Raw genomic sequence first — 26,260 nt, 5'->3', positions numbered from 1 at the left:
TAAACATCAACCCTCTCCCTATCAAAAAAACAGAGAAACTGAGCATAAAGGTTGCTTATGAAAATGCCATAAGGTTTCTCTTGCTGCACCCATGTCTCCCACAATGCTGTGTTTCATTTCTCTATTTTGCACACCTTCCCTGAGCCCTCCTGTCTGCATGGGATCAAATGGTGTTCCCTGGTGGACCATTTGCTGAGAGCCAGGGTGACATGCACAGACTGCATTGTCTGCAAAGCAACGAGCTTGCTGACATGACAGCACTGTCACCACTGTGGCCAGGCTTGCTGCTGTCCTTTCTGTGCTGATGGATGTTACTGAAGGTGACAAGTGGCTCCAGGCACTCAAAACCAGAGGGTTATTAGTTTGAGTGGCTTTTTTTAGTTCTGTAGGTGCTGGAGGGAAAAAAAAATTGAGTTATTTGCAAACATAATTTTAGGTTAGCTTGAAGTTTATTGGGCAAATGTGGTGGACACCAGTTGCCAGTAGGGGCTTGCTGATGTGGTGAAGGTGAAACAATCTTTGGGAACATTTAGTGCAGACAGACCTGTGCTTGACAAGATCTGGGTAAGCAGACTGCTGCCTTGCTGCCTGCAGTCTCAGAAGAGCTACAGAGATACCTACAAGGAAAGAAGCCATGTCCAAAGCAAGCTCATCTTGCTGAAAGCCCTGCAGGCATAGAACTAACCCAGCCTCTCATTCATCATTGGTCACTGCTGTCCCAAAGGACTGACTGATAAACATACTGTGTGGTGAAGGAAATTTTTCTGGACTTGTGAAGTAGAAAGACTTGGGCAGATGGGAGAGATTGAGCAACTTCATTTGGTTTTTTTTTGTTCCTACCAGTAGCTGCAGGTCTCCAACACTTTCCTGTTGGGCTTCTTGGCTGCTCTGCTTCATACAGAACCACAGAACCATTACGGTTGGAAAAGACCTTTAAGATTGAGTCCAAACACTCACTTCACACTGCCAAGCCCACCAGTAAACCATGTCTCCCAGCAATAGTAGGACACCTTCCAATTAATCTCTGTTAATCTCTCCTTGTCTGCAAAGGGATGTGAAAGGACAGACTCAAACTTGGGAGGCAGCTAGTTCTGGGACTGGGAGGCAGGACTGGGATTCAGCTCTGAGTTCATTGCCCAGCTCTGCCACGGGGACTCGCATCTGCCTGTTCTCTGCTCCAGCTGTCTGCTATGTAAAACATACTGCTTTCTCTTCTAGATATCCCAGAAAAGGCAAGTGGAAATCATACACAGAGATGCAGATGCTGCTGAAGCACAAAACACCCTAATGCAAACCTCTGCCACGCAGAAACTGAGTCTCTGAAGGCTGTGCTAACATTTTCCAGGCAGCCCACACGTTTACCTGAGCGTGTGTAAGACTCGTGACACGTGTTTGTTATTTCTGCAGCGAGATCCATGTAGTGCTGCTTCCTCTCCTCTCCAGCGTGCTCAGCTCCAAGTGCTATCATACCCCCAGAGAAGCAAGCCAAATGGCCCATTTTGTGCTCCAAGACACCACCCCTCCATTCAGCGATGTAGGTCAATCCTCCAGCAGACTTTCTGACCAAATGCTTTTCTATTGCCTGAGGGGAGGAAAGTCAGGATTTCAGGGCACTTAGTGGACAGTAAATATAACTTACTTACTAAGGATTTCAAGATACTTAGGGGATGGGGTGAACACCAAGGAAACCCAAAGACCTAAGACATTTTTGCTTGAAACACTCTGATGAAAAACATCCCCCCTAAAACATACAAAGCAGCGACCCGCTTCTTACCTCGAGTGCATTGTCATACATCCTTTTAGCTTCAAAGTCTTTCTTGTCTGACATCAGCCAAGACTTGATAAGATATTCATAAAAACTGTCTCCTAGCCCCCCAATGGAGACATGGTCTGTAGTGGGAAAGCCAGAAAAGAGCTTCAGGTTCATGACATAAAATGAGTAGCTGCTTTACAAAGAGCAAACAACAATGCCTTATTTAATGCTCTTGTTCTCTCCTTTCTCTTTCCAGTTTCCTGGGGAGAGCTTGTGGCCTTTCTTTTTCAAAAAGGAAGAAAGGTGGAAAGTGCAATCAGAAGAAAAATGTTCTTTCATTTACAAAGCATTAGTATCCCTTAACAAAACTACTCAGAAGTCTTATTTTGCAACAATTATTTGTACTTCAGCTTGAAGATGCTTCCTGTTTGTGAAGCACTGATCATAAATCCCAGCCTCACAGACTGAAAGTATTTGCAGATACCGATAGATCTCTATCTATATGAAGCCACTGGTGCTGCCTCCCTGCCCCAGGAATGGCACAATGTGTGTTGGATCACACACAGCTGCCAGCACAGGGCTGCTGTAGGGACCTCTCCATCATGCCATTTGTATTCCTGGCTCATAGTGAGACTCTGTGCCCTGGGGAAGGCTGAGGTTGTCGACGTATTAAAACGATAAAGTCAGGTACAAGGATGCACACTGAATATTTTCTCCTGCAGCAATCGGATTCTCAAGGCTACATATTCAGAGCAACTCTGTGACCTTACTGGTGAGAAGGATGCTAAAGAATTGCACTGTGAAATGGGCATGACAGCTGCAGGTTTCTGCCTGGGGGAAACTGCTGGATGGATTTATATCTCTGAACTTTACCACAGGGGGAAAGGCAGCATTCATTCTTTCAAGCAGCCAAGTACTCCCTGTTTTAGAAGGGCAAGACAAATTATCCACCATGGACTGAACCATCCCTGTTAATTAACAGTGTCCACCTCTGCACGCATCCTCAGTTTCAGTGTAAGCAGATGCAGCAGGATTTTCAGAGCTGGCTCTTCAGATTTTTGTTTTCCCTTTCACTATACATACATAAAGTCCCGAGGCTTATTCTAAATGCTAAATCCTACCAACAGAAGAGATCAACAGCTATGCAGTTTCCTGACCTGAAGAGCAAATATCCCTGACACAGTGTGTCCAATGATCCATGGAATAATCCAAAGCAAAACAATGAGATTAGACGCATGAATTCAGAAAAAAACAAAGAGGACAGACTGTTTGCAAACACTGGCTGCACAGCCTGTCTTTAAAGAGAAGCTCTGTGATCCTAAGTGTGTCATTCATAAAATCACCAAAGCAGGAGCTCTGGTACATAATTGCTTTCCATATGGCATCAGCTTTGCCAGTATTTGCCTCCTAGGCACTTTGCATAAACAAATCTCTTATTTCAGCAGGGGACTGGGCTTCAATTTTCTAAAGGTAACAACTCAGGAGAGGTACAGTGCTGCCTCTTCATTTAGAAGATCTGCTCATTCAACCAGGTCAAAGATACACCTTTTAAGAAAATCACAGCAATTCCAAGAAAAACAGCTTCCTGCAAAGGACTTTAATGATAAGAGAGAAAACGAGAGCCTAGCACCTACAAGGAACATCTCTGTGGCAGGCTGCAGCTGCCTCCCTGCTTTGGTCCTAATCTGTTTCTCACCAGCAGTACTGGAGATGCAGAAGAGGCTAATCAGTCTTTTCCCTCACTGGAATCTGGATTCAGGCCACAAGGTCCTAATATGAGCAACTGTGACCAAAAGCCTGTGCCATGAGTTGCCCTCATGACATGGAAGCCTAGGAGAGAGGTTCTCACTAGTCCTTTGGCATAAATCAGTCTATCCTAGTTTTAATAAGCTCCAAGAACCAACAACAGGTTCTTCTGTCAGGAGGGAGTGGGAACAGGTCAGCACAATTTACAGACATAAATAGAATTAAATTAGTGCCAGAAGAGAGTATCAAGCTGAGTATTTTAACCATCTGAATTAAGAGCACAGCTCTTTGCTTTCCGAAAGATTCACAAATGATCAGTTATGGCAACAGACAGGCACCACTTCTCCTCTCAGCAACTAGGAAGATGCAGAATTCATGCCTGTGTCTGGTAAAATGTGCAGTATGGCTGCCAGCTGAGAATGACCTAAAGAAAATAGCATCTCAGGGGTGCAGCAGGGGATGGGAGATGAGCTGTTCAAGTGGAACATATTGCAACAACTCTGCAGAGACAAATGTGTAGGGGAAGCTGAACTGCTTACAAAATGACTGGATAACCTGGAAGATCAATTAATAGGACAAACACAGAAGCCTGTTCTCTTTCCTAACCAAAGGACAACTCTGGTTTAATGGGACAACTGCAACAATCCAAGATGCTTTGTTTGGACACCTTTCAAGCCAAGCCCTGTCCATTACCGTTAGAGGTGCTGATACTGCAGTTAAAGGTCAGGGATTGCTCACAGCTAGAGCTCTCTCACTGCCTCAGATGAGGGCAGCCACGCCTGTCACTTAGAATCCAAGCTATTAATGAAGTAGTTATAAAGGTTTGAAGCCAACTAGCAGAGCAAACAGTGCCACAAGACATGGATACACAAGGTAATGCAGTGACTCAAAGAAAACTGCTTTAACGATACAAATGTAATCCACTGACAAGTTCTGCCAAAAGGGACTTTTCTTCCCTTTGACAGAGAAATACAAAATCCAGCCAAATCTCTTGCCAAAACAAGCAAATACTTGAAGAGAGCAGAAAGGTTGGAGACCTGGGACAGAGCAGCAAAAGTTGCCTCATGTTCCTACCAGAGGGCAAGCTTCTGCCCTTTGGTGGTGCAAAAAGAGGGGTACAGCCTCTTCTCCAGATATGGAGGGGCTGTATGTGTAAAGCAGGAAAGTAAATAATCCTTCCCTCCATACACTGCTTCTACTATTTCCTTGCTCTTTTCAAGCCCCTTCCTGGTTATTGCTCCTCTTCCATATCAGAGCAGTATGTATTTAATGGCCATGTCCTTACTTCCGAACAAGAGAAAAGAACATGAACTTATCTCATCCTTCTTGCAGAAAATGGCACTACACAGAGGTACCATGGTAGCAGGTACATGGATATGTGCAAGAGAACTCAGTCCTAAATCCTGGGGGGATCTGAGACTCTCTAAGTCCTCTTTTTGGCTCTCCAGGTGGCTCCTTACTTGCTGCAGCACACTCAGGAAGTAAATCTCACTGTTTCTGCTCACAGTCTCCACGTCCAACTCCCAAGTGGGTCTGTGGGCTATGTGATGACTGCAGGATGAGGTCTTACAGAGATGTGCTGATTTCTAATATCTGTGAGATGAACCATGTACCATTATCCTCCCCTGTGCAAGAAAGCCCCTAATTCTCTCTGGAGGTGAGACACTCAGCTGGAAACAAGGCTGATGGAATAAGAGTACAATTACTGTTATTGCATCTTACAAATCGGGTTGTATTATCTAATCATATGTATAACAGGCTGCCTGACAAGACATTTCCTTGGCTTGCTGCTCTGACAGTAGCTATTGCTTCCCAAAGAATAATGGAAAGACTGAAACGCTCCAGGCAGGACTCTGAACAAAGAGTGATACCTACGCTGCACCCAGTTCCCCGTCACCGGGCTGAGAAAGTTGGGATAAAGACCCTGTGGCTTCTCAACTCTGTTCAGGACTTTGCGGATGTTCATCACCTGTGAGAGAGGAGAGACAAGAACTGTGTTACTTCTCTGCTGAAAAAGCCGACAGCTCTGCATTGAGAACTCTGTAATTCATCAGTGAGATCCCTGGCTGAGCAGGCCCAGCAGCCTGTGACGCTGTGAATCCTCCTGCAAGCAGAACCCAACAACTTGTCTCTCTGGGGACAGGCTGTTATGGATAAACTTTTCTGCTGGACTCCTCAGCACAATTTTTATGCAGCTCTGTGGGATTTTAGAGATGATTCTAAAAACCCTGCAAGGCCCTAGTCAGCAAGCAGTGAAAGCAGCTTGCTAACAGGGGTCCAGAAGCAATCCTGAGGATTTGAGATCTGGGTGGAAATGTACAAGATGCAGAGGGTGATTTCTTCCATGATCCAAAGGGAAAGGAGTGGCAGAGATGAGTGACTCACATAGTACTTAAATTCATCATGTGGTCACTTAACATGATGAACTGGAGCCCTTAATTTCAACAACAGACAGCTCCTTTAATATGCCAGAACAGATGTACTTATTCTCTAAAACCTCCCTTGGTTTCACCACCATTAAATCCAATAGGCCTTTCCCATAAGGGACAAAAATGGTAGGCAGCATAAATATTCTGTTATAACTTACAGAGCAGCTAATACACTCTAAACCTTTTATAAAATTAGACAATTTGTACGCCAAAAGCTGGCTACAGACTTCAGTCGGTGCTTCCAAGTAAGTTGTCAGGCTGCATAATATTTACTGAAGTTTAGTAGCATGGCATATTAATGACATGTTTGAATAAAAGACACAGATGGACTTTATTCTTGCTAAAATCACACAAGTCCCAAGCTGCAAGTTAATGAGTTGATCTGTTCCTCTGAAGTAATTTCCCACAGGATGGTCTGTTTGAGCCCACAGCATGCTGCATTTTGTCTCTCAGAGGGCGTCAGGATGTGTGATGTTTTTTGTGGCACACACCAGGCGTGCTCAGCTCAGCAGAGTCCATTAGAAAAGTTCTGCCCTGATCCTTCCACAAGCTTAAGAGGCAAAGAGGAAAACATGTTAGGCTGGGGAGAGAGGCTTGACCCAGGCTCAGAATGCCACAGTTGGAACCTGGAATATAGATGAAGCTCTAGTTTTTAATGCTACATATTCTTGCCCTGGTCATTTCAGTGCTCCTCTCTGTCCCTGGCCCTTCATTTCCTTTGCACACATTTTTGTCCATACCACCATTCTCTTCTCAGCTCTCCCCTTCCTCTGAGCCACTTACCACTGTCCTCAGGAATCTTTGGCCTCTATCCTTTATTTCAAATCACCAGTCTTTCATTATCTTCTCTACAGAGCTTCCTGGATTTCTAGTTTTCCTTCGCCCTCTGCTTTTCTCTCTTGCTCCCCCCACCTTTATTGATTGCTACACACTTCATTCTGTTCTCCATTTTGCTCTGCTAGCTTCTCTCCCTGTCGATTCCTCAAGTTCCCTTCCTCAAGTTCCCTTCCTGTTTCACAACTGACAGACCTGCATGGAAATGTCCCAGAAATGTAACATTTTGAGCTTTTTATTGGCAATCCTAGAACCACTGTCTGTTTTCATCCCACTGTGGGACTGTGGGCAGGCCCCATTTCCTTTGGGCTCATGGGGGCAGTTTGGATTTGACTGAAGCAATTTGTCTCCCTCAAAGCTGATTCCTCAGGGACTTGCTGGTATACAACAGTGTATTTATTAAGCTGTTCTCACATGCACTACAAGATCACTCGTGGAAAAAAAAAAAAGCTCAAGGTAATGTACAATATTAATAGATTTTCAGTTACAAGTTACACAAAAGGAATCCAATATGTCAACTGTCAGGTCTTTCCTACACAGGAAACCTCAGCAGAAATCTTGCTGTTTGGAGCATAACATTTAATGTCTGGCAGAGTAAAAAAGTCTGCAAGAATAGGGCACTACTATTAGGATACCGCAATTAACAATTATCTTTGCAGTCTGCATCCAACAGATGGTTTAGTTTTGGCTGTGTTCTTGTCTGAGTACATTTTTGCTACAACTCAACATGACAGAGACATTGGGAAAAACAACCCCACCTCCCTGGCAGCTGCAAGCCATGGAGAGGAAGGTGAAAGGGCTACAGCAAATGTAAATGGCCACCAAAAACAGCAGGGTGGCTGGCTGCCTCCTGATGGGACCTCACTGTGACTGTTTCTGAACCCAGGTCCCACTCTGGAATGTTCCTGCTCTGGTGAGCTGTACTGGTACCGGGGAGAAGGAACACTTTGCTGCCATGCTGTCTGCTGCAGGCATCACCTCAGTGCTCTTCTGCTCCAGCACTGACCCCAGGAGCATAAAGAGACCTGGGAAAAAAGCAAAAAAGCAAACTGGGAAATACTTGCCTTTTCTGCAAACACTGGGTTGCCAGAGAGCTCTGAGAGGTGCAGGAACTCTAAGTGCAAGGTACCAAATTCTGCCAAAATGCTGCTTCCAGCAGATGCCCAACCCCAACTCCAACTCATGCCACTGCAAGAAGAGAAAAGAAAGCCTTTATTTCCAGGAAAAGACAGCCAAGGCCTGAGGTCTCCCCATCGCCCCAGTGCAGTTCCTGCCTTTGCCATGTGTATGCAGTGCACAGCAGGTCTCAACAGGAGCCATGTAAATGGGATATAAACAGGTTTTTAGGACTCTCACATGGAACAGTTTTAGGGGGATGGAGCAGTAGCTTTACAGGGGATTGTCTAGGATAGGGCAAACACACAGACTGCAAAACTGTGGCTTTTGTGGAAGAGTAATCCCTCCCAAACAGATCACCTTGAAGCAAATTTTGGAAGAACACTGTCAGCCTACTCTACACAAAACATTTTGGGTTAAAACCTGTCTGTAAGTAGCCTGGGCTGGACTCTCGCATCTTGAATGTTCCACAGATCCAACAAGGCTGCTATTTTGCAGAGAATCCAGACTGTCTCTAAGGGCCTTGTTTCAACAAGATCTTGCACTCGTTATAGATAATTTACAGCAACATTCCCAGCATGTGGTTGCTTGCAAGGGGATAGAGCGACATCAGCACCAGGGCAATGATGCCACTGGGAAACCTGACTGCAACATTAAAAAAAAACCAATCTTAACATCTGCACGGGACAAATCTGAGTGAAAGCACCCCACTGGAGCTCATCTTGTGTGCCTTGTAAGAACAGGAGGGCCAGCATAAATCTACAAGAGATGGCCAACACTGTCTGAAGCAGACAGTTATACAAAGTGCTTCCACTCCTACTTCTGATGTGCTGGAATCCTTTCTCGGTTTCTGTCTCCCCTCACCCTGCCAAAACCATGCAGAGAGAGAAATCAGCACTAAAGCAAAGCAAGGAGTTGATTCTGGGGATGAGGAGGGCATCACTTCTCCCTGGAATGTGAAAGAAAACTAACCAAAGGATGTGAGAGGGGAGAGGCTCTTCCAAGCACTAACAGCCTTACCCTTGGGTTTGCTTTTACATTTGACTGCTTCCTTCTTGTGTCCCACTGCCACAGATTACAGTTCTGTGCCTCTCTGAATACACAGACAGGAAAATGTCCCATAACCTTAAGCCTTGGACTCAAACCAGCCTCTGCAGGTGCCGGCTCAGGGAAGCTTGGCTGAACCACCTCAGAAGTGACAGGGCTTTGATTTTCACGTCTCTGGAGCTGTTTGGGGTTGACACTGGTGAGGGAAGAGGTTTCCAGGGATGGGGGGGTTAACACTAGATGGCGTCTGGAAGCTTGGCTGTCAGCAGGAGCAGCTTCTGCTCACAGGAGGCGGAAACTAATGATCTTTCTAGGGTGGGGCGGGAAGTTTCCCCTCCATGTGATATATAGAAAACCATTTCAGGTCCAGAGCTGTTTGTTTCGCCTCCAGACAAAAAGAGCCTTAGATAAGCAATATGTTCACACTGTTTCAAATTGCTCAGTCACTGCCAAGCGTCAGCCTTCCCTGCAAACTGTCTGGAGGTTGTATCACCAGCTTTTCATTTGGAAAAACTGTATGCAGCTAAAACTGGCACCCCAATAACATCAAGTGTTTATGGCAGAGATCTCCCTGCACAGAAAGGTTCTGCAGCCTGACTGGGTTCACATCAGTGTGAGTATTGGGTTGGACACATCTGCAGAACCTGGGATGGATGTGCTAAACAACCCCAGCATGATCTCCTGTCTGTAAAGAGTCAATTGCTTAAGGGACACTTCACTTAAGGGACATCCTAACAAATATGATCTCACAACCAGAACCTGCCTTCTGAGCTGGTTCAAATGAGGAGGCTTGGAAGCAGCCAAACAGGACCATGGTGGTTGTGACGATGGCTCTGCGGGGCCACAGCGGCTGACAGAGTATGTCTGTGCTGTGTCCCTGGGTTAAAGAGCAATCTGAAATGACCTTGTGCAGGAAAACACTTTTTCAACATTACAGACTGGACACATTGGGTCTTCACAGCTGCTCTGTGCACCTCAGAGCAAACTACTGTTTAAAGGTCTTCATAACAAAAGAAAATGCCCAGAGCTCTCTTTATCCTCCAGATAAGTGGGTCTTAAACACTGTCCAGTGCAAGCATGGACTGTAAATGGCTCTGTCATCTCCTGCCCTCATGGAGATCCAAAGCAGCAAAACACTGCCAGTTCAGGAGAGAGACCAGGAGAGGATGATGAGAAAAAATCTGGAGGTGCAGGGGTTTAGAGAATATGTAAAGGAAAGCAGGAGCCAGGGACCCAGAACAGGAGGCACTGGGAGGGAAATCACAGGCAAAGATCACAGGAGCTTGAGAACTCTAGGATCTGGCAGACAACATAGCAGTTGGACCAGTAGGATGGAAAACAAGCCTGTGTGAGATGTGACAGTACCTGTGTGGAAACAGAAGGCCACAGAGAAGCACATCAGTGGAGAAGGGACACAGGAGGAAAAGGGTGTGAGGTGACAGGAAAAGATAAAGCCAGCTGGCTATGGGAAGAGCTGGGGGTGGCTGTCTCTGTACTTGGGTCCTCAAAAATGTGTATGCAGAACTGATTTAATGCCAACTTTAGTTTGATCCAAATCTCTGAAATGCCACTTGTAACCCACCCCCCAAAGCTACCACCATGGAAAGCCTACACAAGCTGCGAGTCTCTCCTCCTTTTGAGATGATGAGAATTAGCACATCCTTGACAAAGTAAAACTGGAGACAGAATTATTTCTTGCACAACTCTTCTAGGCTTTGGTTTGGCCCTGACATTTGGGTCAGTGTGCTCTCATAGGGTCACCCCACTCTTCTCCAGTCAGACTACAGATTTAGCTCGCTTCATCCTTGCTCCTATATCAATTGATACTTCTCAGCCCTAACAGCAGTTTCATGGCCCTGAAGCCAGAGCTCAAGCCAGTAACACAGGCTCTGGACTGTGGGCTTGGTGTTATTTTAATGCTTTGCTATAAGTCAAGGTCATCAGCAAAACACTGTGGGAATGTCCAGGCAGTCAGAGTCTGCTTCAATTGTTTTCACAAAGGGCAGGGGAGGGTTTGGCATTTCTGTGAAAGGTTAGTCTGTACTAAGACTGCTGTCTTTATCAGCCACAGAGGAAGCAGAATGTCTCTTCTGTAAAAAGAGACAATTAAAGTCGTGGTGGTGGCTCAAATTTTCACTGGGATCACGTGCAGATAAGACACCTGAAGGGTGACAGTGATATTTCAGTGATGGATCAGCATGAACCAAACATTCAAAAGTCTTGCACTTCACAGAGACATGAGCCAAACAGGAGATTTGGGCTAAAAGATGAATAACGATTTTCATGGCTGCTGCTCTGGGTTTTGCAAGAGGTGAGGATGAAAGGCTTTTTGTTAACCCACATTTCCTGCTGTCTCTCTTTCAGACAGCATGCAACTTTTAACCTGGGGGGATTTGTTTGTAGGCATCAAAATGAGCTGATGAGCAAGGAACACTGTCTGCTACCAAGAAGCAGAGACTAGGAGTCCAGCCTCCAGGTTTACCTCTGCTTGCTGAGACCTTCAGTCTTAACTAGTATTTCAGTACTTAACCTTCAGTACTTAACCAGTATTTAACCCAGCTGCCTCAAAGCTCCCCTCCAGCATGGGACCATCACCTACCTGACAAGAAAGGAGGTTGGGGCATCCCTTTTTTCTATTGTATCTAGTGACAGGACAAGGGGTAATGGGAAGAAGCTGGAACAAAAAAGTTCCAATTAAACATAAGGAAAAACTATTTTACTGTGAGGGTGAGGGAGCCTTGGCCCAGGCTGCCCAGGGTGGGTGTGGAGGCTCCTTCTCTGGAGGTTTCCAAACCTGCCTGAACGTGTTCCTGTGTGACCTGATCTAGCTGGACCTGCTTTGGCAGGGGGGTTGGAATAGATGATCTCAAAAGTTCCCTTTCAATCCCTACCATTCTAGGGTTCTATGAAGTGGTGTCTCTAAGTGAAGGATACACATCTGGCTGAGTGCTGCTGTCAGGGAGAAAACTAGAGGATCTGTATACTCCCCCCTTTCTAGCAGCTAAGCTGTTAGCCAGTTCCATCAGTTCCTTTCCAATTTTTTCCAGACATGGAGCCTGGATAAATTCACATGCATCTAGTTGGGCATGCTGCAAAAATACAGAGAGCACCACATGCTACGTGCAGACTACAAATAACCTTTCAAAGAAAGTAAGAGTGAGGAAAATGCTATTGCAGCAGGGAGCCCTGCCAAGAGGTAGAGGAAGAAACTGTGGATAGTCCAAAATTAATAAAACACAGCTGGGTTTAATGTGAGTCACCTGCAATCTCTGCCAAGGCACCTCTTGGTTTTGAGTTGGCAAAAGAAATGACCTCGAAGAATCTGCACTAGAGGGGGGCATCTCTGAGGAACTGCTGCTATTCCTGCTTGAATCCTGGTCTTTTACAAACATTCAGTAATAAAATGACATGCTTGTAAGGACGAGTGTCTTGCCTGCCCAGATTTATGACGCCACGTGGGATACCAGTCGGGGTGTTAAATGCTGGCAAAAGTTTCTCTCCAAGTTCCAGAGCTTTATTCTTGAACATCTGTTAAAAGAAGAAGACAGGATAAATATTTAATGGACTGCTTGTGAATAATAGTCACACTGGATTCTTTCAAATCCACCTTTTTGAACATACGATTATTAAAAACTAAAACTGCCAAAGTCCCGTTTCAGGTATGCTGCTGCCTTAGTTCCAGATAGATCTGAACCAAAAGTCACGCTGAACTTTGGTATCTATTTGAACGTTCCCTAAAAACCTAAACTAAACCAGAGCTGTGGAGCTTAGAAACCTTGAATACCTCAGCAAAAATGTTTGTGATCTGGGCTGATCTGAAGTGTACTGTCTGGGGACAAATTCTTCCCTTTTCCCAGGGTGGCAGAGGACACAGAAGCAAAATGACTGAGTTACAATAAAAATAATTCTTTCTCAAGTGAAGCACTGTTAGATTGACAACATGGGTTTGCCTAGCCTGTGTCATCTCCTGTTGTAAAAAACATGATATCCAATGAAGAATCTTTTACTTGAAACTCTTTTCCCGGAAGGATTCATGGTTTCATGGCTAAGCTGCTTCTTTTCCATTTGTAATGCCTCAGTTTTGGGCTTTCAAATCAATTTATACCTTATGGTGGCTTCCAGCACAAAGCCACTACGCACAATTATTTTGGGACAAACTGATACAAGCACTAATCTTTGCTCCAGAGATTAGTCCTGATCAATGGAAGCCTGTAAGTGACTTAGGAGATAATGCACAAGCCTTTTACCTCTAGCCCCGCTTTACCAGCCCAAGCAGTCAGAGCAGTTCTCAGAAAGAAGGAATTTATTGCACTAAAAATACAGCACTGAGGAAACCTGAACTCTCCTGTGGGCTTGCAGACCTTTGATATACTCACAAGGAGGTAGGGGTTTGGTTCAGAAGCAAGAGACAGGGACTTGATTTTTGCCTTTCAGCCTGCTGACACTGACTGGGCTTATGACAGGCACTGCCCTGGCTGCTGAGCATCGCTGCTGACTGTACTTCAAGAGGTCACTGCTGGAGTTTTACAGTTTAATGTGGTTTCTTTTTGCTGTGTTGATCTGAAGCCTGTTGAAGTTGTGACTGAGACAGGCCCTGAGTTGGGGCACTGAGTCTTTGAGAGTTTTCCCTGGAGGGAAATCACTGACAGAAGTCATTCCTGGAACTCATTTGAAATGCAACTAAAGTAACAGAGCTGCTCCCCGTGTCTCCAAGGATCCACGGTACCACTATGCAGTGACGAGCCATCCCATCCTATGATGGTGTACAACACCCAGCCATGGTCAGTATACAGTGTGAGAGCTAAGCTCTCATTAAAGAGCCAGTCTTCCAGTTCCCTCACTCACAAAACTCCCCCTTGAAGCAGTTTCTGCCCACCTAAGACTTTCAGGGCAAAGGAATAATCTCTTCATCTCTCTACAGTCATCTGTAGAATTCTGGTACAATCACATTATAAAACAGATTATGGCATTAAGCCCTGGCCTCTGCCAGGCTGGGATAGGAAGCAGGGATGTGGAGGCGAGAGCCTCCTGCTTTATCCAGGACTGCTGGGGGATGGAAGCAACCAGTGCCCAGCTGATACTACGGGAGGGGCTGTGATCCCAGCCCACATCTCCTGGGCAAGGGGACATTTTGTGGAGCTTTATCACTTTGTCACATGAGTTGGTGGGGTACAGGTACCCTACCCGGCCCTGGCACTTTGCCACCCTCCTTCCCTGGACCCCACAGCACTATCTTAGAAACTACTGCTAAAGGGAGACTGGGTAGAATTTGGAGCACTTGCTACTAACCAGTTGCCCTCCTTACTCTGAGGCAGAATCTGGAATGATGTTTGATGAAATACTGCCTGTGTTTAGAGTACAAGGAACAAGTACAAAGATCACTGCAAATGGCATTTCACTGGGGAGCAATGTGTCCAACTGAAAACGTGTCTTGCTAGAATTGCCCACAGGAGAAAAGATCTTTTCAAATGAGTCATGGAGGGTGTGTGCAAGGTAATTATGGGAGACTTAATTAAAAGAACATTAGTGGCATTCTGATATTCATAAAAACGATAGGTTTAGTCTGTTGTTATGGAGAAATTATCTGATGATGAGAGAAAAGCTCCTGGAGAACCCTTTCGGTTCGGTTCATTTTTGGCGACTGTGTGAGACATGCAGAGCTGCTGAAACAAACCTCTTCTCCAGTTAAGTAGTATGCAGCCAACAGTCCTCCAATATAGCGGATGTTCACCTCAAACAAGGATGCTTCTCCATTCTGAAAATACATAATGACATACTTGACTGCAAAGTCTGTGTGCACAAATGGCAGTGAATGTAGGCTGATACTTAAGTCTCCCGGCCCTCACCCACGGTGTAGCACAGCTTTTTTGACTAAGATTTCATAGCACTTTATTTGCCCTACAGTGACAGGTGGAGCCTGAAGGGAAAAGAAATACCCAAACTACTCATTTATCACCCACTCACAATATTTTAATCGGTTAGAGCAGATGTATTGTCCATCCATCCAACACTGTCTCAGGTTATGCCTTTCAAAAAGCTGTGAGTTTAGATTAGGGCAAAAATTTGCTCCTTGAAATGTTTTACTTGAAGAGGAAAATGTACAGCCACATGGAAAAACTGCTGTCTCCATTTTCTTGGAAAGAGAACACTGCATTAAAAAGATGTAATGCACTTCCTGCATTAGGTAGATACTTTCTGTTATTCAAGGACCCACCCGTCTGCAGGCTCAGAGGACCACAGCCTATAGGATGCCTGTCATGGACATGCTTATGGAGAGAGAAACTGTGTCATGTCCATGTGTCCTACCACCTGAGACAGCAGACACAAATGGATATGTTCACTGAATTGCTCAAGAACCCACTCACTTGGAACAATCAGAAATGTCAAAATGACTGCATTCAAAACATGTCTTTAAAAAACACACATGTTCCTGGCCATCAAATCTGCATGACAAACGATTCCTACATGCACACAAATGCATAAAGCCAGGAAACAGAAAGATCTTCTACCAACACAGCACTTTCAGTGAGCAAAGGGCACTTGAACCTCTGTGCTGGTCTGCCCTTTTCAAACACCCGACGGCTACAAATCAGAGTAAGTGCTTTCTTGAGATGATGATTGAAATTGCATGAGACAGATCATGGCACCCAGTTTTAAACAGAGCTTGTGGGCCTTGGAGTTCCTACCTCACTTTTCTGGACTATTAAGAGTTCCTCGTAGAGAGCCAATTTTTAATTCATCTCCCTCTGCTCTGCCTCCTGACTCCACCGATTAATCCATAGCATTCACTCTTGTCTTTGCAGATCAATCTATTCTGCAGGCCAAGATTAAAAGCTTTTATGAAATCCAGATAAATTATCTCCCAGTTTATTTTGTCCCTTGTTTATCGATTCAGCAACATACTGAGAGCATTCACCAAATTTATCAGATGTGGTCTTCCTTTTATGCATATATGAATGCCAGTCGTGCCCTCGCAAATGAGGCTTTTCTATAAAGGCAGCTGCATGCATTGTTCCCAAGGGGAGAACCATCTTTCACAACAGACAACTAGTTTGGCATTAAAAAAATAAAAGTTTGAACTGCACTCTGGTTTTAACAATCTCCATGTGACACTGATGAGATCCCATCAGCTCTCCCACAAGAAATACAAGAGCTGTCTTGGAGAACATCAGTCAGAGCCATGGCTAGGGGCCCTGGCCACAAAGTGAGATAAAGGACAGCATCCTTCATTTGACAGCACTGTCAAGGCTGTCAAGGTTGCATCCAGAGTCCCAGCGAATCTAATACTAGCTCTGAAAAGAAGTGGCTAGGGGGCCACAAAGACTGAGCATCTCTGGCCATTTTTAGAGATGATGCCCTTCCTCCCAAATCCAGGCTCACCACATGCTCCAATTTTGCTGCCAAGGTGCCACGCTCAAGACCCAGCAATGACATACCATCATACAGTCCAGTCAAGGAGATCAACGTCTTCAATCTTAAGCTATAGCATGTCTGTCTAAGCTATAGACATGTCACAGAGAGACATTTAACTGAAATGAAACAGAACTTGTTCTTTGATGAGCAAAACTTCCTTGGAGTATCTAATAATTACAGCTGGTTTTATAACCCAGACCAAAACCCAAAAAACATTAAACACTGAATCTTGCTTTCAAACAGACACTGTGAATCTGATCTGTTGTCCTCTGGTTGGAACCCTGTGCCATGTATAGGCAGAAAAGGAGGTGAATCACAGTAGTCTCTTCAGCCTTAAAAGAAAATCAGAGCTGAGTGGTTTCTTCCCCCACAGACTTCAGAGTTCCCCGTCCCAAATGATTCTTAGAGAAGACTGTCATTAGAACTGGACAAGCACACAACATTTTGATGACACTGACAAACATTTCCAGTATCTGACTCACCACATTCAAGTCAAAGTTTTTCTCCACCCACTTCTTTGCTTCTTGGAATTCCTCCTCAAGTTCCATGATGTACAGAGTATCTAAGGCATCTACCACTGTAGCTCCTCGAAGGCCTCCTGCATTGCAAACAGAACATGATGAAGCCCCCACTCATGCTTCTAAATCAATATGCAGCAGCTGGTACAGACAGCAGCTTCCAGTTCCAATACTGAGGCTGTATGGAGGGGATCCAGACTAGCCACGGTCTAGGGTGATGTCTTCTAACAGGACTAGTGAGCCCTGCTACCCAAAACTGGAGAGGACCAATTTTCAAAGAACTCTGAAAGAATACCCCAAGGAAGAGCTTAAGGTCCACATTCTTCATGACTACAAGCCTTGGCCTTGTTTTCCAGTCTTGATTTGGCCAAAGTGGGTAGGCAATTCCACCCCTAATATTTGTTCAGATGTAAATCTAAATTCAGGCTCTTTCTAACCCAGTTAAAAGCATAGCCCTCTCCTAAGTGACAGAACTGTATTTTTATTGTGCAAGAGCATCTAAGGACTTTGATCATTCTGTCTTGACGCAGTGTTTGTTATCTGGGGCACAGACTACTTTTGCACCATGCCATGACCCAGGGTTTCCCATCACCAGCATATACACAAAACACAGCCTCATCTGGCAGCAGAGACCAGAAACTAATCACAGTGAATCCTGAACGGAGAGTGAGTGACTCTGGGGACAGCTCCCTTCCTTTGGCTAATTTCTAGAAGAGCCCCTGTGGGCCCACTCCCCATTCTCCAGCAGATGGCAATGGGACACATGCAGATGAAGCAAATGCCAGCCACGTACTTGGACCAGCCATATAATTTACGTACAGAAATTGCCTGCCAAGCGTTGTCTTATGCCAACAGACTGCAGGAGAACTTCCAGTGAGACAGAATGCTGTGGCATGTCTACATGGGTACAAAGACAATCTTGTAGCAGTTGAGATTAAATGAAACTAGAGATGGACGTTAACAACCCAGGGTTTGGAACATCTCAGTGCTCGGGTTTACTTCTGTAAGGGTTCCCTAACACCATTCCTAACACGAGAAAGGGAAGAGCATGAAGCACATTGACTCAAAACCCTTCCCGCCTTAATTACAAAGGCTACTCACTTCCCTGATCAGCCAACACATCCTTGTGTGGCAGATTCCAGTTTGGAATCATCATCAGTCATCCCTCTGTGGATGCAGCACTCCAGGGACACAGGCGTGATGCTGCCCTGACACCACCATAAGCAAGCTGCATGTGTGGGCCCGCACATACACACACTGCTCAGTTGCAGCCACGTTCCCACCCGCCCCCTGACAGCCAGACCACTCTGGAGTCTCTGGCAGCAACAAGGCTTGGATGAGGTTCAGGCTTCCTTTCTGCAGGAGAAGCTGCTTGTACGGGCTCTGTCCCTATCATCTCCCTTTCCAGTGTAACCACAAAGATTCACATACGCTGCCTATGTCCAGGGGCTTTCCTAAGACACCTTTCTACATGTCTCAGGTTGGATTCTTCTTCTCAGTAACAGATTTTAAAATACTACCCCAAATTCCCCCAGTTTTCCCAGCCCTTTATTTCATTATTAAATTGGCTTGCACTTTTGTAATACCTTCAGTGTTACATCAATTCTAGTTCTGCTTTAAGAGAGGAAAACCCACCTGGATGCACTGTTGAGGAACTACTGCAGAGGGGGGAGGAAGGCAAAGGTCAGCCACATGTCATGGACCTTAAGACTTTGGTCTTTTCTTATTAAAGAAGAAAAAGCAACTGTTTCTGATGTTCATCATACCTTTTCCCTCAAAAAGTAGTGCTCAGATCCTCCAATTTCATGCGGGGCTCATTTATGCTTTCAGCATTCCTCTCCCGTAAGAAAGGCATCCTGCCTCATTTTGTTGATATTACAAGATTGCAGTTTTGACACTTTTCAGCCAGTCAGCACATCATTGCTTTAATGAAAACCCAAGCAGAACTTTACTGCTCAGCTACAGATTGCTGGCTTTCAGATGCTATCTGCATCAAAAATAGGGGCTGTGGAGAAGGGATCAAGGCAGTAGAGACAGCCTCTAGGAATCCATTTATTCCTGCAGGCTTGTGCAATGATCATCTAACTGGAGCTATCTCTGAGAGTGCAACAGAAAGAGTCAAACAGCCACTAGATCAACTGGTGGGCTCTAAAAACCAGCTGAGCCGATGCTTGTACGGCACATTTTCCAAAAGCAGGGACCATGAGAAACGTTGTGATCACAGTCAGTTGCTTTTATCGGTCTCAGTGATTCTTCATGATTCTTCAATACTAATGCTTATGTGATTTTTATACACTTTCCTGTTCACAAGGAGAGACCCACAAGCTCGGAGCAACACAGATATAGGCAAAACATTTTAAAAGGAGCAGGAAGGGCAATGCTGCCTGAGGCATCGTCCATTACTGTGATATTCTGAGAGTAACACTAAGGTTCCATTTAATTTGATGATATAATCCACAAAGCCTTTTATAATCTGCAGAGAGACAATGAGAAAAGTTGGATTTGCTCAAACTGAACAGACAGAGAGAGACAGTAAAGTTCCAATTTTCTGGGATGATTAACTGAAGTGAAAAATATTGCTTGAACTGACAAGCCTTTTATGTTTTTAGCAAGTAAGGCCTTGAAATACATGAACTGCATCGGGGACTAGGAATATGCTCGGATCTTTGCTGAAGCACAGCTCGGAGATGCTTAGCTTTCCTCCCCTGTATTTGACAAAGTAGAGGGCAAACCTTGCATCCCTGCTGGGCTGCTTTTGTGTCATTTTAAACATTTGTTTTAAATATTCCCCTAAACACTCTGTATCTGAAGAACCCCAGGCTGTGTGTTTTGTACAAGGGTCTGGTTGATGTTTCCTTTCTTCTGCACCAGCTTTGAAGCAATGGCAAAATGCATGGCTGACTTTTTTCCTGAAGCTAAGAGAAGTCTATCGCAATACCGTATCAGCTTCAGCTGTCTCATGAGTATGATAAAAAACATAACCTCCTTCCCCTCCACAACCATGCAGAGAGCAAGCCAGGCACCAGGAATTTGCTGCTGTGTCTCTGCCACTTGCCAGGACACAAAAGACATCTAGGAAGGACCCTGACCCTCCTGTGCACACTGGCATGTTACTTATTTGCTACAGGAGCATCTTCCCTCTTGCTCAGACTTTGCTTCATCAGATCATGACAGCTCACGATACAATGTCCAATAGCTCTGATTATACCCAGCTGTCAAAAGATATTCTAGCATGTTTATTACAGTATATATGCACCCATTTATGAAGGTGCTGATATTTGCTTGACATGCTGCTTTTAAGAGATGTTAAAAAAATAATCAGCTTTCAAGATCTATGCATTATAATGTGAGGGATATAATCAAAGGGGAAGCAGCTTCAAAAGGGAAAGGAATCAAAACCCACTCTGTCACTTCTGACTCTTGCTGACACTCCCTTCTCTAAATTACTGATTTCAGCCTCATTGTACTCTCTCTGAGGGAGTTTCAAAGTAGAAACCAAGAAACCCTCAAAAGAAACCCTTCTGAAAGCACACAGAAATGCTAGCAATGACTTTTAAGCAGGACTCTGTGTCTGTGATAATACCCGTCTCCACAGATCTAAAACCCTGTCTGCTATGGAAAAAACAAAAAGCCCCCACTGATTCTGCTGCCAAACTGGCTTGGAGATGCTCAGGAGAGGTGAGGTCACTTTGCTGATGGCCAAAAGGGCCATTGAACACAGCTCTGGGATCCACACCAGCTCCTACACTGCCCAGTAAGAGCCCATGGCCATTCTGAAAGGGGAAGAGGAACCCTCCACTGGGACCAGTGAGAAGAACTGAGACCTTAAGCAGAACACAGGGATGCTTGTCAAGGGACATTTCTAAATGATTTAATGGCAGCTCTTGTAACAGCAAGTGGCAGAGCCTCTGCCTGGAGTTTCATCTGTGAGAGAACAGCAGCAAACCAGAAGAAGCAGCTCATGGTAGCAATACAAAGGTTCATCTCTTCTTGAGCTGAAGGAGGGCTGTGCCACCCCGTACCAAGCCACAAGTGTATTCACTCCTTTGTGCTGAGAAGAATGGAGACATCATGTAGACAAGGCTTCTCTGTTCCTACTTCCACCCACCCAAAGGAACGACCATCCACCCGCTCACTTGTGAACAGTGACACAGAAATCACTAACAAACATTACATTAGTTAAAGTAATTCTTGTAAAAGGTGCTGAATGGAGCACTCCAGAGAGAGGAGATGGCATTGTAAGTACCCCCACGGCCTCAGTAGGAGGGTGCTTTAATGCCAGTCTGGAGGAACAAGGGCTTTCAAGCAATACAGTCTCAGAAAGGCCTTCATGGGAATTACTGGTAATGATATCTCTCAAAACCATGGCTAAAGCCTGTAACAGCTTGTTCCGGTCTGAGGTAGATAATCTGAATAGAGGGGCTCATCCTGTTCTCCCATCCCTGACCTATCCCTGCTGCCTGCTACCTTAGGAGTTCATTAAAGCCACTTACAGCAACAGTTTATAAAACAAAACACAATTCCAAAGGCTATTTGGGATGTCCAATGTGTGTTCCCTAGGCAAAAGAGGGAATACCTTGTAAGACATATGCCAGCCTCAACAAGCAAAGGAATGAACGGGCACAAAGGCGGCCTGCCCAGGTGACCTGGGGAGCAGGCAGCCAAGCTCCTCATGCTAGGCAAGGGACAGCCTCCTCTGAACCCCCCGTGGAGCATGGGGCAGAAGAGAAGAGCTGCCACCACAGCCTAGGGCTCCTCTGACCCCATCAGAGAGATCCATATTGACTGTGAGCCCAAGAAGTGACAGACAGGTGGTCCCGATCATAAGCTGAACAAGGACTGTAAAGGATGAGGAGCTCCAAGTCAGGTGAGTGGAGAACCTGTGAGTAAGAGATGGGGCTGGCACATCTTGGCACATGCACGAGGTTCATCCCTTTGCACATGTCCCACGGCCCTGCTCCCCTTTAGAGAGCAAGCCAGTGTGCGGGGGAGAAAAGGGAACAGCTTTCCTCTCACTGTATAGCATAAAGGGAAGCCATGAGGGCTGATTAAAGGTGGAGAATATCTACCGTACCACCTGCCAAACCTGTAAGGGCTAATTAAGGCTTGAAAGCACTGCATAGGACCCAGCTGGGACTAAGTATAACTGTGGTAACAATCATAACTGCTGCTGCACCTGTGAACTTGCTTTTAGCTACCCCTTATCTGCAAATCAAACCCGGCAATTCAGCAGAAACAGGTCAAACATAACAGCATCAGGTACACAACAGAAACTGCACAGCTGATCATTAGTAGAGCAATAAGAGTTTACATCTGACTTGCTGAAGCTTTCATGAGCTACCAAATCCACACATGAAATTCAACTGATGTGAGCACTTTGCATCTGCTCATGTTGTCAGCCCAGGCCTGCCTGGGAACAGCAAGGGACAGCCACGTATTGTATCGGGCTACATCACTGATCCAGGCTCGCTCACACAGCACAGTTGAGCTCCTCCATTAGAAAGGGCCCAGAGGATAGGGTTACATTTTTTAGAAAGTAAGACGATCTACTGAGTGAAAGGCAAAGTCTTCACACCAAAGAATTGCTTTTTATTAGGAGAGCGTGACATTATGCTGGGTTTAGCCCTCGTTCAGTCCCTGTGGGAGCTACAGAAAACAGAAGACAGTCGCTCCAGTGAAAGCCACAACTTCTCATACAGCTTCTTGCAGTCAAGGTCAAAACCTTCAGCTTAAAAGAACCTTTGCCTCTACCCTGCAGGCAGACAATGGCAAGCTAAGATGCACAGTACTTGGTAGATTTCTCTTAACAGCAATTACATGACTGAGGAGCGAGCAGGGACTGATGGACAAAAATTAGGAAAGGAAAAAGGCTACAAAGAAAGAAAAATGAAAAGCAAAGAGACTAAAGAGCACTTGCAAGAGCATCCAGGATACCTTCAATGCATTCCCTTGGCACCAGAAAATAGATTTGGTTTTTGCTGTGCTCAGAAAATGGTTTGTCTTCCCCTGCTCTGCTCCTGCTCTATCAGTTCAAACTGCTAAAGTGTTGCCCATAACTGAGGAAATCTATCAGCCTTCTGTGCCGTGGAGCCTGTGCCTCGTGCCACCTTTGTAGCCTATCCAGCTGCCATTGAAAGAAAGCCTCATCACACTGCTTCCAGGGGAATGAGTCCTGGGATCTGTCAGCTGCTCTAATAAGGTGTCAGTGACTCACTGACAAGAGAAGAGACAATAGTTAGGCAATAGAGTGACTCACCGGTAACAAAGCACAATTCATTTACCTTCATCCTACCTCAAAGGGTTTATATTAAGTAGGATGGAGAACAGCAGGCCCAAAGTGCAGGGACAGCCAGTACAGCAGCTTGCATTTCAGGACCTTGCATTTCAGAACTTCGTAGAACACCCTTGCTCACCCAGGTGAACCAAGCCCCCTTCTCTTCCTTATCCAGCTCCATTCCTACAAAGTCCAACCAGCTCTCCCACCTGATGGATATCACTTTCCAGTTATACTTATGGTGATCCAAAAGAACTCCGTTGTCAAAATTCTGTCTGTGTTGGGTTTTTTTGGTGTTTATTTTTGTGTGTGTGTGTTGGAATTTACTCAGGCTCTAGGAAAGGGTTTTGGTCAAAATCAAATACGTCCTTGGGTCGAGGTATTTAGAAGCTGGGGATCTACCTGTTCAAGTTCTTTTTCTGCTAGACTTGGCACACAAACCTGCATCTGCTTTTCCCAATGGCTAAACAAGTGGTCTAATCCCAGGACACATTCAGCCTCCACAGCTTAGCAAATGTTTGGTTTTCTAGACAAAGTGGAGCAGCTGTGATGGGAGGGACAGCGAGAGTTGCTTTCCCTCACTCCCCTGTTCCCAAAATAGCCAATTTGAAGTATTACAGGCCAGATATGAGGCTTGAAGGACTCCCAGCTGCAAGTCTGTCCCTTAAAGGTCTTTAAAAAATAGCTGTAAAAGTGATGCTTCAGCAAATGAGTATCTAAGAGTGAGGTCGTTAATAGCTCCCTTCCTCAGGAAGGAGAAATGCCTTTTACCATCAATTTTGCCGAACTCCCACAGCCACTCTGTGTCTGAGAAGCCACTAAGCACAATGGCTTGCAGGTGTGTGACCTAAAGTGTGGCTGTCCTGCTGCAAAGCCTAAATGGCACACATGTGCCATGCAACGAAGCAGTCTCCCCATCACAACTCTCACCTGTGATGCTATCCAGGTGCAAGATCTCAGTGTGTCTAGATGCACTGCCTTTGCAAAGCTGTAAATGGTGCAAGGACTTTCAGCAGCAGGAGATGGAAGTATTTTCAACACTATCTCCCTGATATCAGGGTTTAGCTTGAAAAAAATTATTCTTTGTGCCGTATCACCTGCGTTTAGAGAGCCATGTACCCCTGCTGTTATGAACTGTTTGTCACAGAGATGGATGGGAGCCCAAACTAACCTCACGAACACACCTATTCAGCAGGCAATGCCTACGCACTACAGGAGGCAAAGAGGTTAAGGAATATTGTCTCTAATGTCATGGAGACTAAGACCCAGGGGGCCCGGTCCTGCCATTTGGCAAACAATCCTTTATGAAGTTTCTCAGTGAACAGAAACCAAATCCTTCATTTTCAACAAAGCTGTTTGAAAAAATCTGGACAGTAATGCATTGTGCCAGTGCTTAAAATGAACAGCACAAGTCATTAGGAAGCTATCATACTTAATCTTGCATACAGCGGGACTGTTTAAATGCTACAGAACAGGGAGTTTCAAATAGCTTTTTGCTAACTTTAATAACCAAGTTTACAACAGAAAGGCAAGAGTGAAAGGGGGAGGAATTTAGATCAGTGCAATGTAAACCTAGATAAAAAATGAAAGGTCTCGACTCCCACTGTTCTTATGTCAAATCATATTTGTCAAAACAAAAATTAGTGCTGAAATCTTGTTTGGAATAAAAATTAGGATGCCATTTCTATGAAACACTATGAACTTGTTAACTGTTGAGGCACAAAAGACTCCAGTTGTTACTGGTTATTTATCTTCACCTCTTGGGGTACAGGAGATGCAGGGCCAAACAAAACCTGAAAACACTGAGATCCCTTATGCTGGTTATGCTGGTATGGAAGGCTTCAAAAGATTGAACTGGCTTTGATTAAAATCAGTGCCTTGTTAAAACAGCAGTTTGAAAAGCAACCATCTCCAAGTGCTGCTTTTCTTGTTCTTTTTGGTTCTTTTCTCATTGATAGTGCTTGGAGACCAGACTGACTTTTGACATTTATCCAGAGATTTGTGTGAGAAGTCTGGGAGCTGGCTGAGACCACGTCACCCGACAGCTTCTGGGTGGTGGCATATTGTCAAATTCTGTAGAAAATCTACAGGGAGACTTTTTACACAGCTCAGGATTATCTTGGCAACAAAGGAAACTGTGAAAATCACTGCACAGTTTCTAGAGAAGTCTGCTTTGCATAAAAAATTTGCCAATCCTTTCTGCAGAGTGCTCTGGGTCAGACAGAACAAGTGGTTGGAAACCTGGAGATCCTAAGATAGGATATGGTTTAGGCCAGAGCTCCCTGCCTGCTCTGAGCCTTAGTTTCTTCTGCCAGCAAAAAAGCCAGAGGCATTTTCCTCCAGGTTTGAACAGAAAAAGCTGAAATAAAGATAACATGCTGGTTACAGAAATAAGAAGATTTAAAAATCTATATTCAGGGAACGTGCTGCAGCATGTTGACCAAAGCCTGTTCTACTCAGTACCAGTTACAGCAAGACAAGAAACAAGAGCCAACAGACAGCAATGCACATGCTGCCCCTCTGACACTGAGCAAACAGCCCTTGTGTACTGGCCTCTTCCCGAGTCAGCTGCTGTCTCGCCACCTCCATGGATCACAGTTTATCCACCATCATCTGACGGGGTGTTTCCGGCTTTCTTCATCGGAAGCACCTGGCACTAGTCATTCATCTTCCCTCTGCAACTGCATCGTTGGCCATGCAAAAACACTCCTTACAGTTTATTTTTTAACTTTTCCTTTCCCAATTGCCATCTAGGACAGAAACCTTGCCCTAGCTATCAGTACTGGAAGACACACTCCAGTTCCAGGTCATGTTCTCAAGCTGAAAGGCTATCCCGTTACAAGTAGGATCAGGCCAGCAGTCAGTGATCTTTAGGACAGTGCTGGTACTATTTGTTCAGCTGACACAAATCAAACAGAAAATCCAAATGAAACTAGGAAATAGGTTACAGGCCTTTTCAGGAAGAAATAACATTTCTCAGTTAAGTCTTCGCAATTGTTTCATTACCATCCAGTCCTTCAGCTGCCTGTGATCAGTACCAATATACTGCAGGTGAAGCCTGCAGAACAACACCATCAGACCTGAGTTACAGCCTTGCCACTGTCTCTCATTGACTGGAAGTTTTTATCTG

General features: G+C 45.1%; 1 protein-coding gene across 4 annotated transcripts in view; it reads right to left on the bottom strand.

The window, feature by feature from the left end:
* The window catches only part of MAN1C1 (mannosidase alpha class 1C member 1), an 81,028-nt gene that overhangs the window by 4,582 nt on the left and 50,186 nt on the right, over positions 1–26,260 (bottom strand). For all 4 annotated transcript variants that reach the window (XM_062014571.1, XM_062014569.1, XM_062014570.1 and 1 more), the window contains 7 exons: positions 16,821–16,936; positions 14,600–14,680; positions 12,359–12,453; positions 7,827–7,950; positions 5,375–5,468; positions 1,775–1,890; positions 1,363–1,582 (listed from right to left, as the gene is read on the bottom strand). In XM_062014571.1, coding sequence (XP_061870555.1) covers positions 1,363–1,582; positions 1,775–1,890; positions 5,375–5,468; positions 7,827–7,950; positions 12,359–12,453; positions 14,600–14,680; positions 16,821–16,936 — 846 coding nt within the window. The remainder of the gene's footprint in view (positions 1–1,362; positions 1,583–1,774; positions 1,891–5,374; positions 5,469–7,826; positions 7,951–12,358; positions 12,454–14,599; positions 14,681–16,820; positions 16,937–26,260) is intronic.

Source organism: Colius striatus, chromosome 24 (genome assembly GCF_028858725.1).
Source record: "Colius striatus isolate bColStr4 chromosome 24, bColStr4.1.hap1, whole genome shotgun sequence".
NCBI classification, from domain to species: Eukaryota; Metazoa; Chordata; class Aves; order Coliiformes; family Coliidae; genus Colius; species Colius striatus.
Note: the sequence above shows the minus strand (reverse complement) of the source record. Positions and strands in the feature narration are given on the sequence as shown.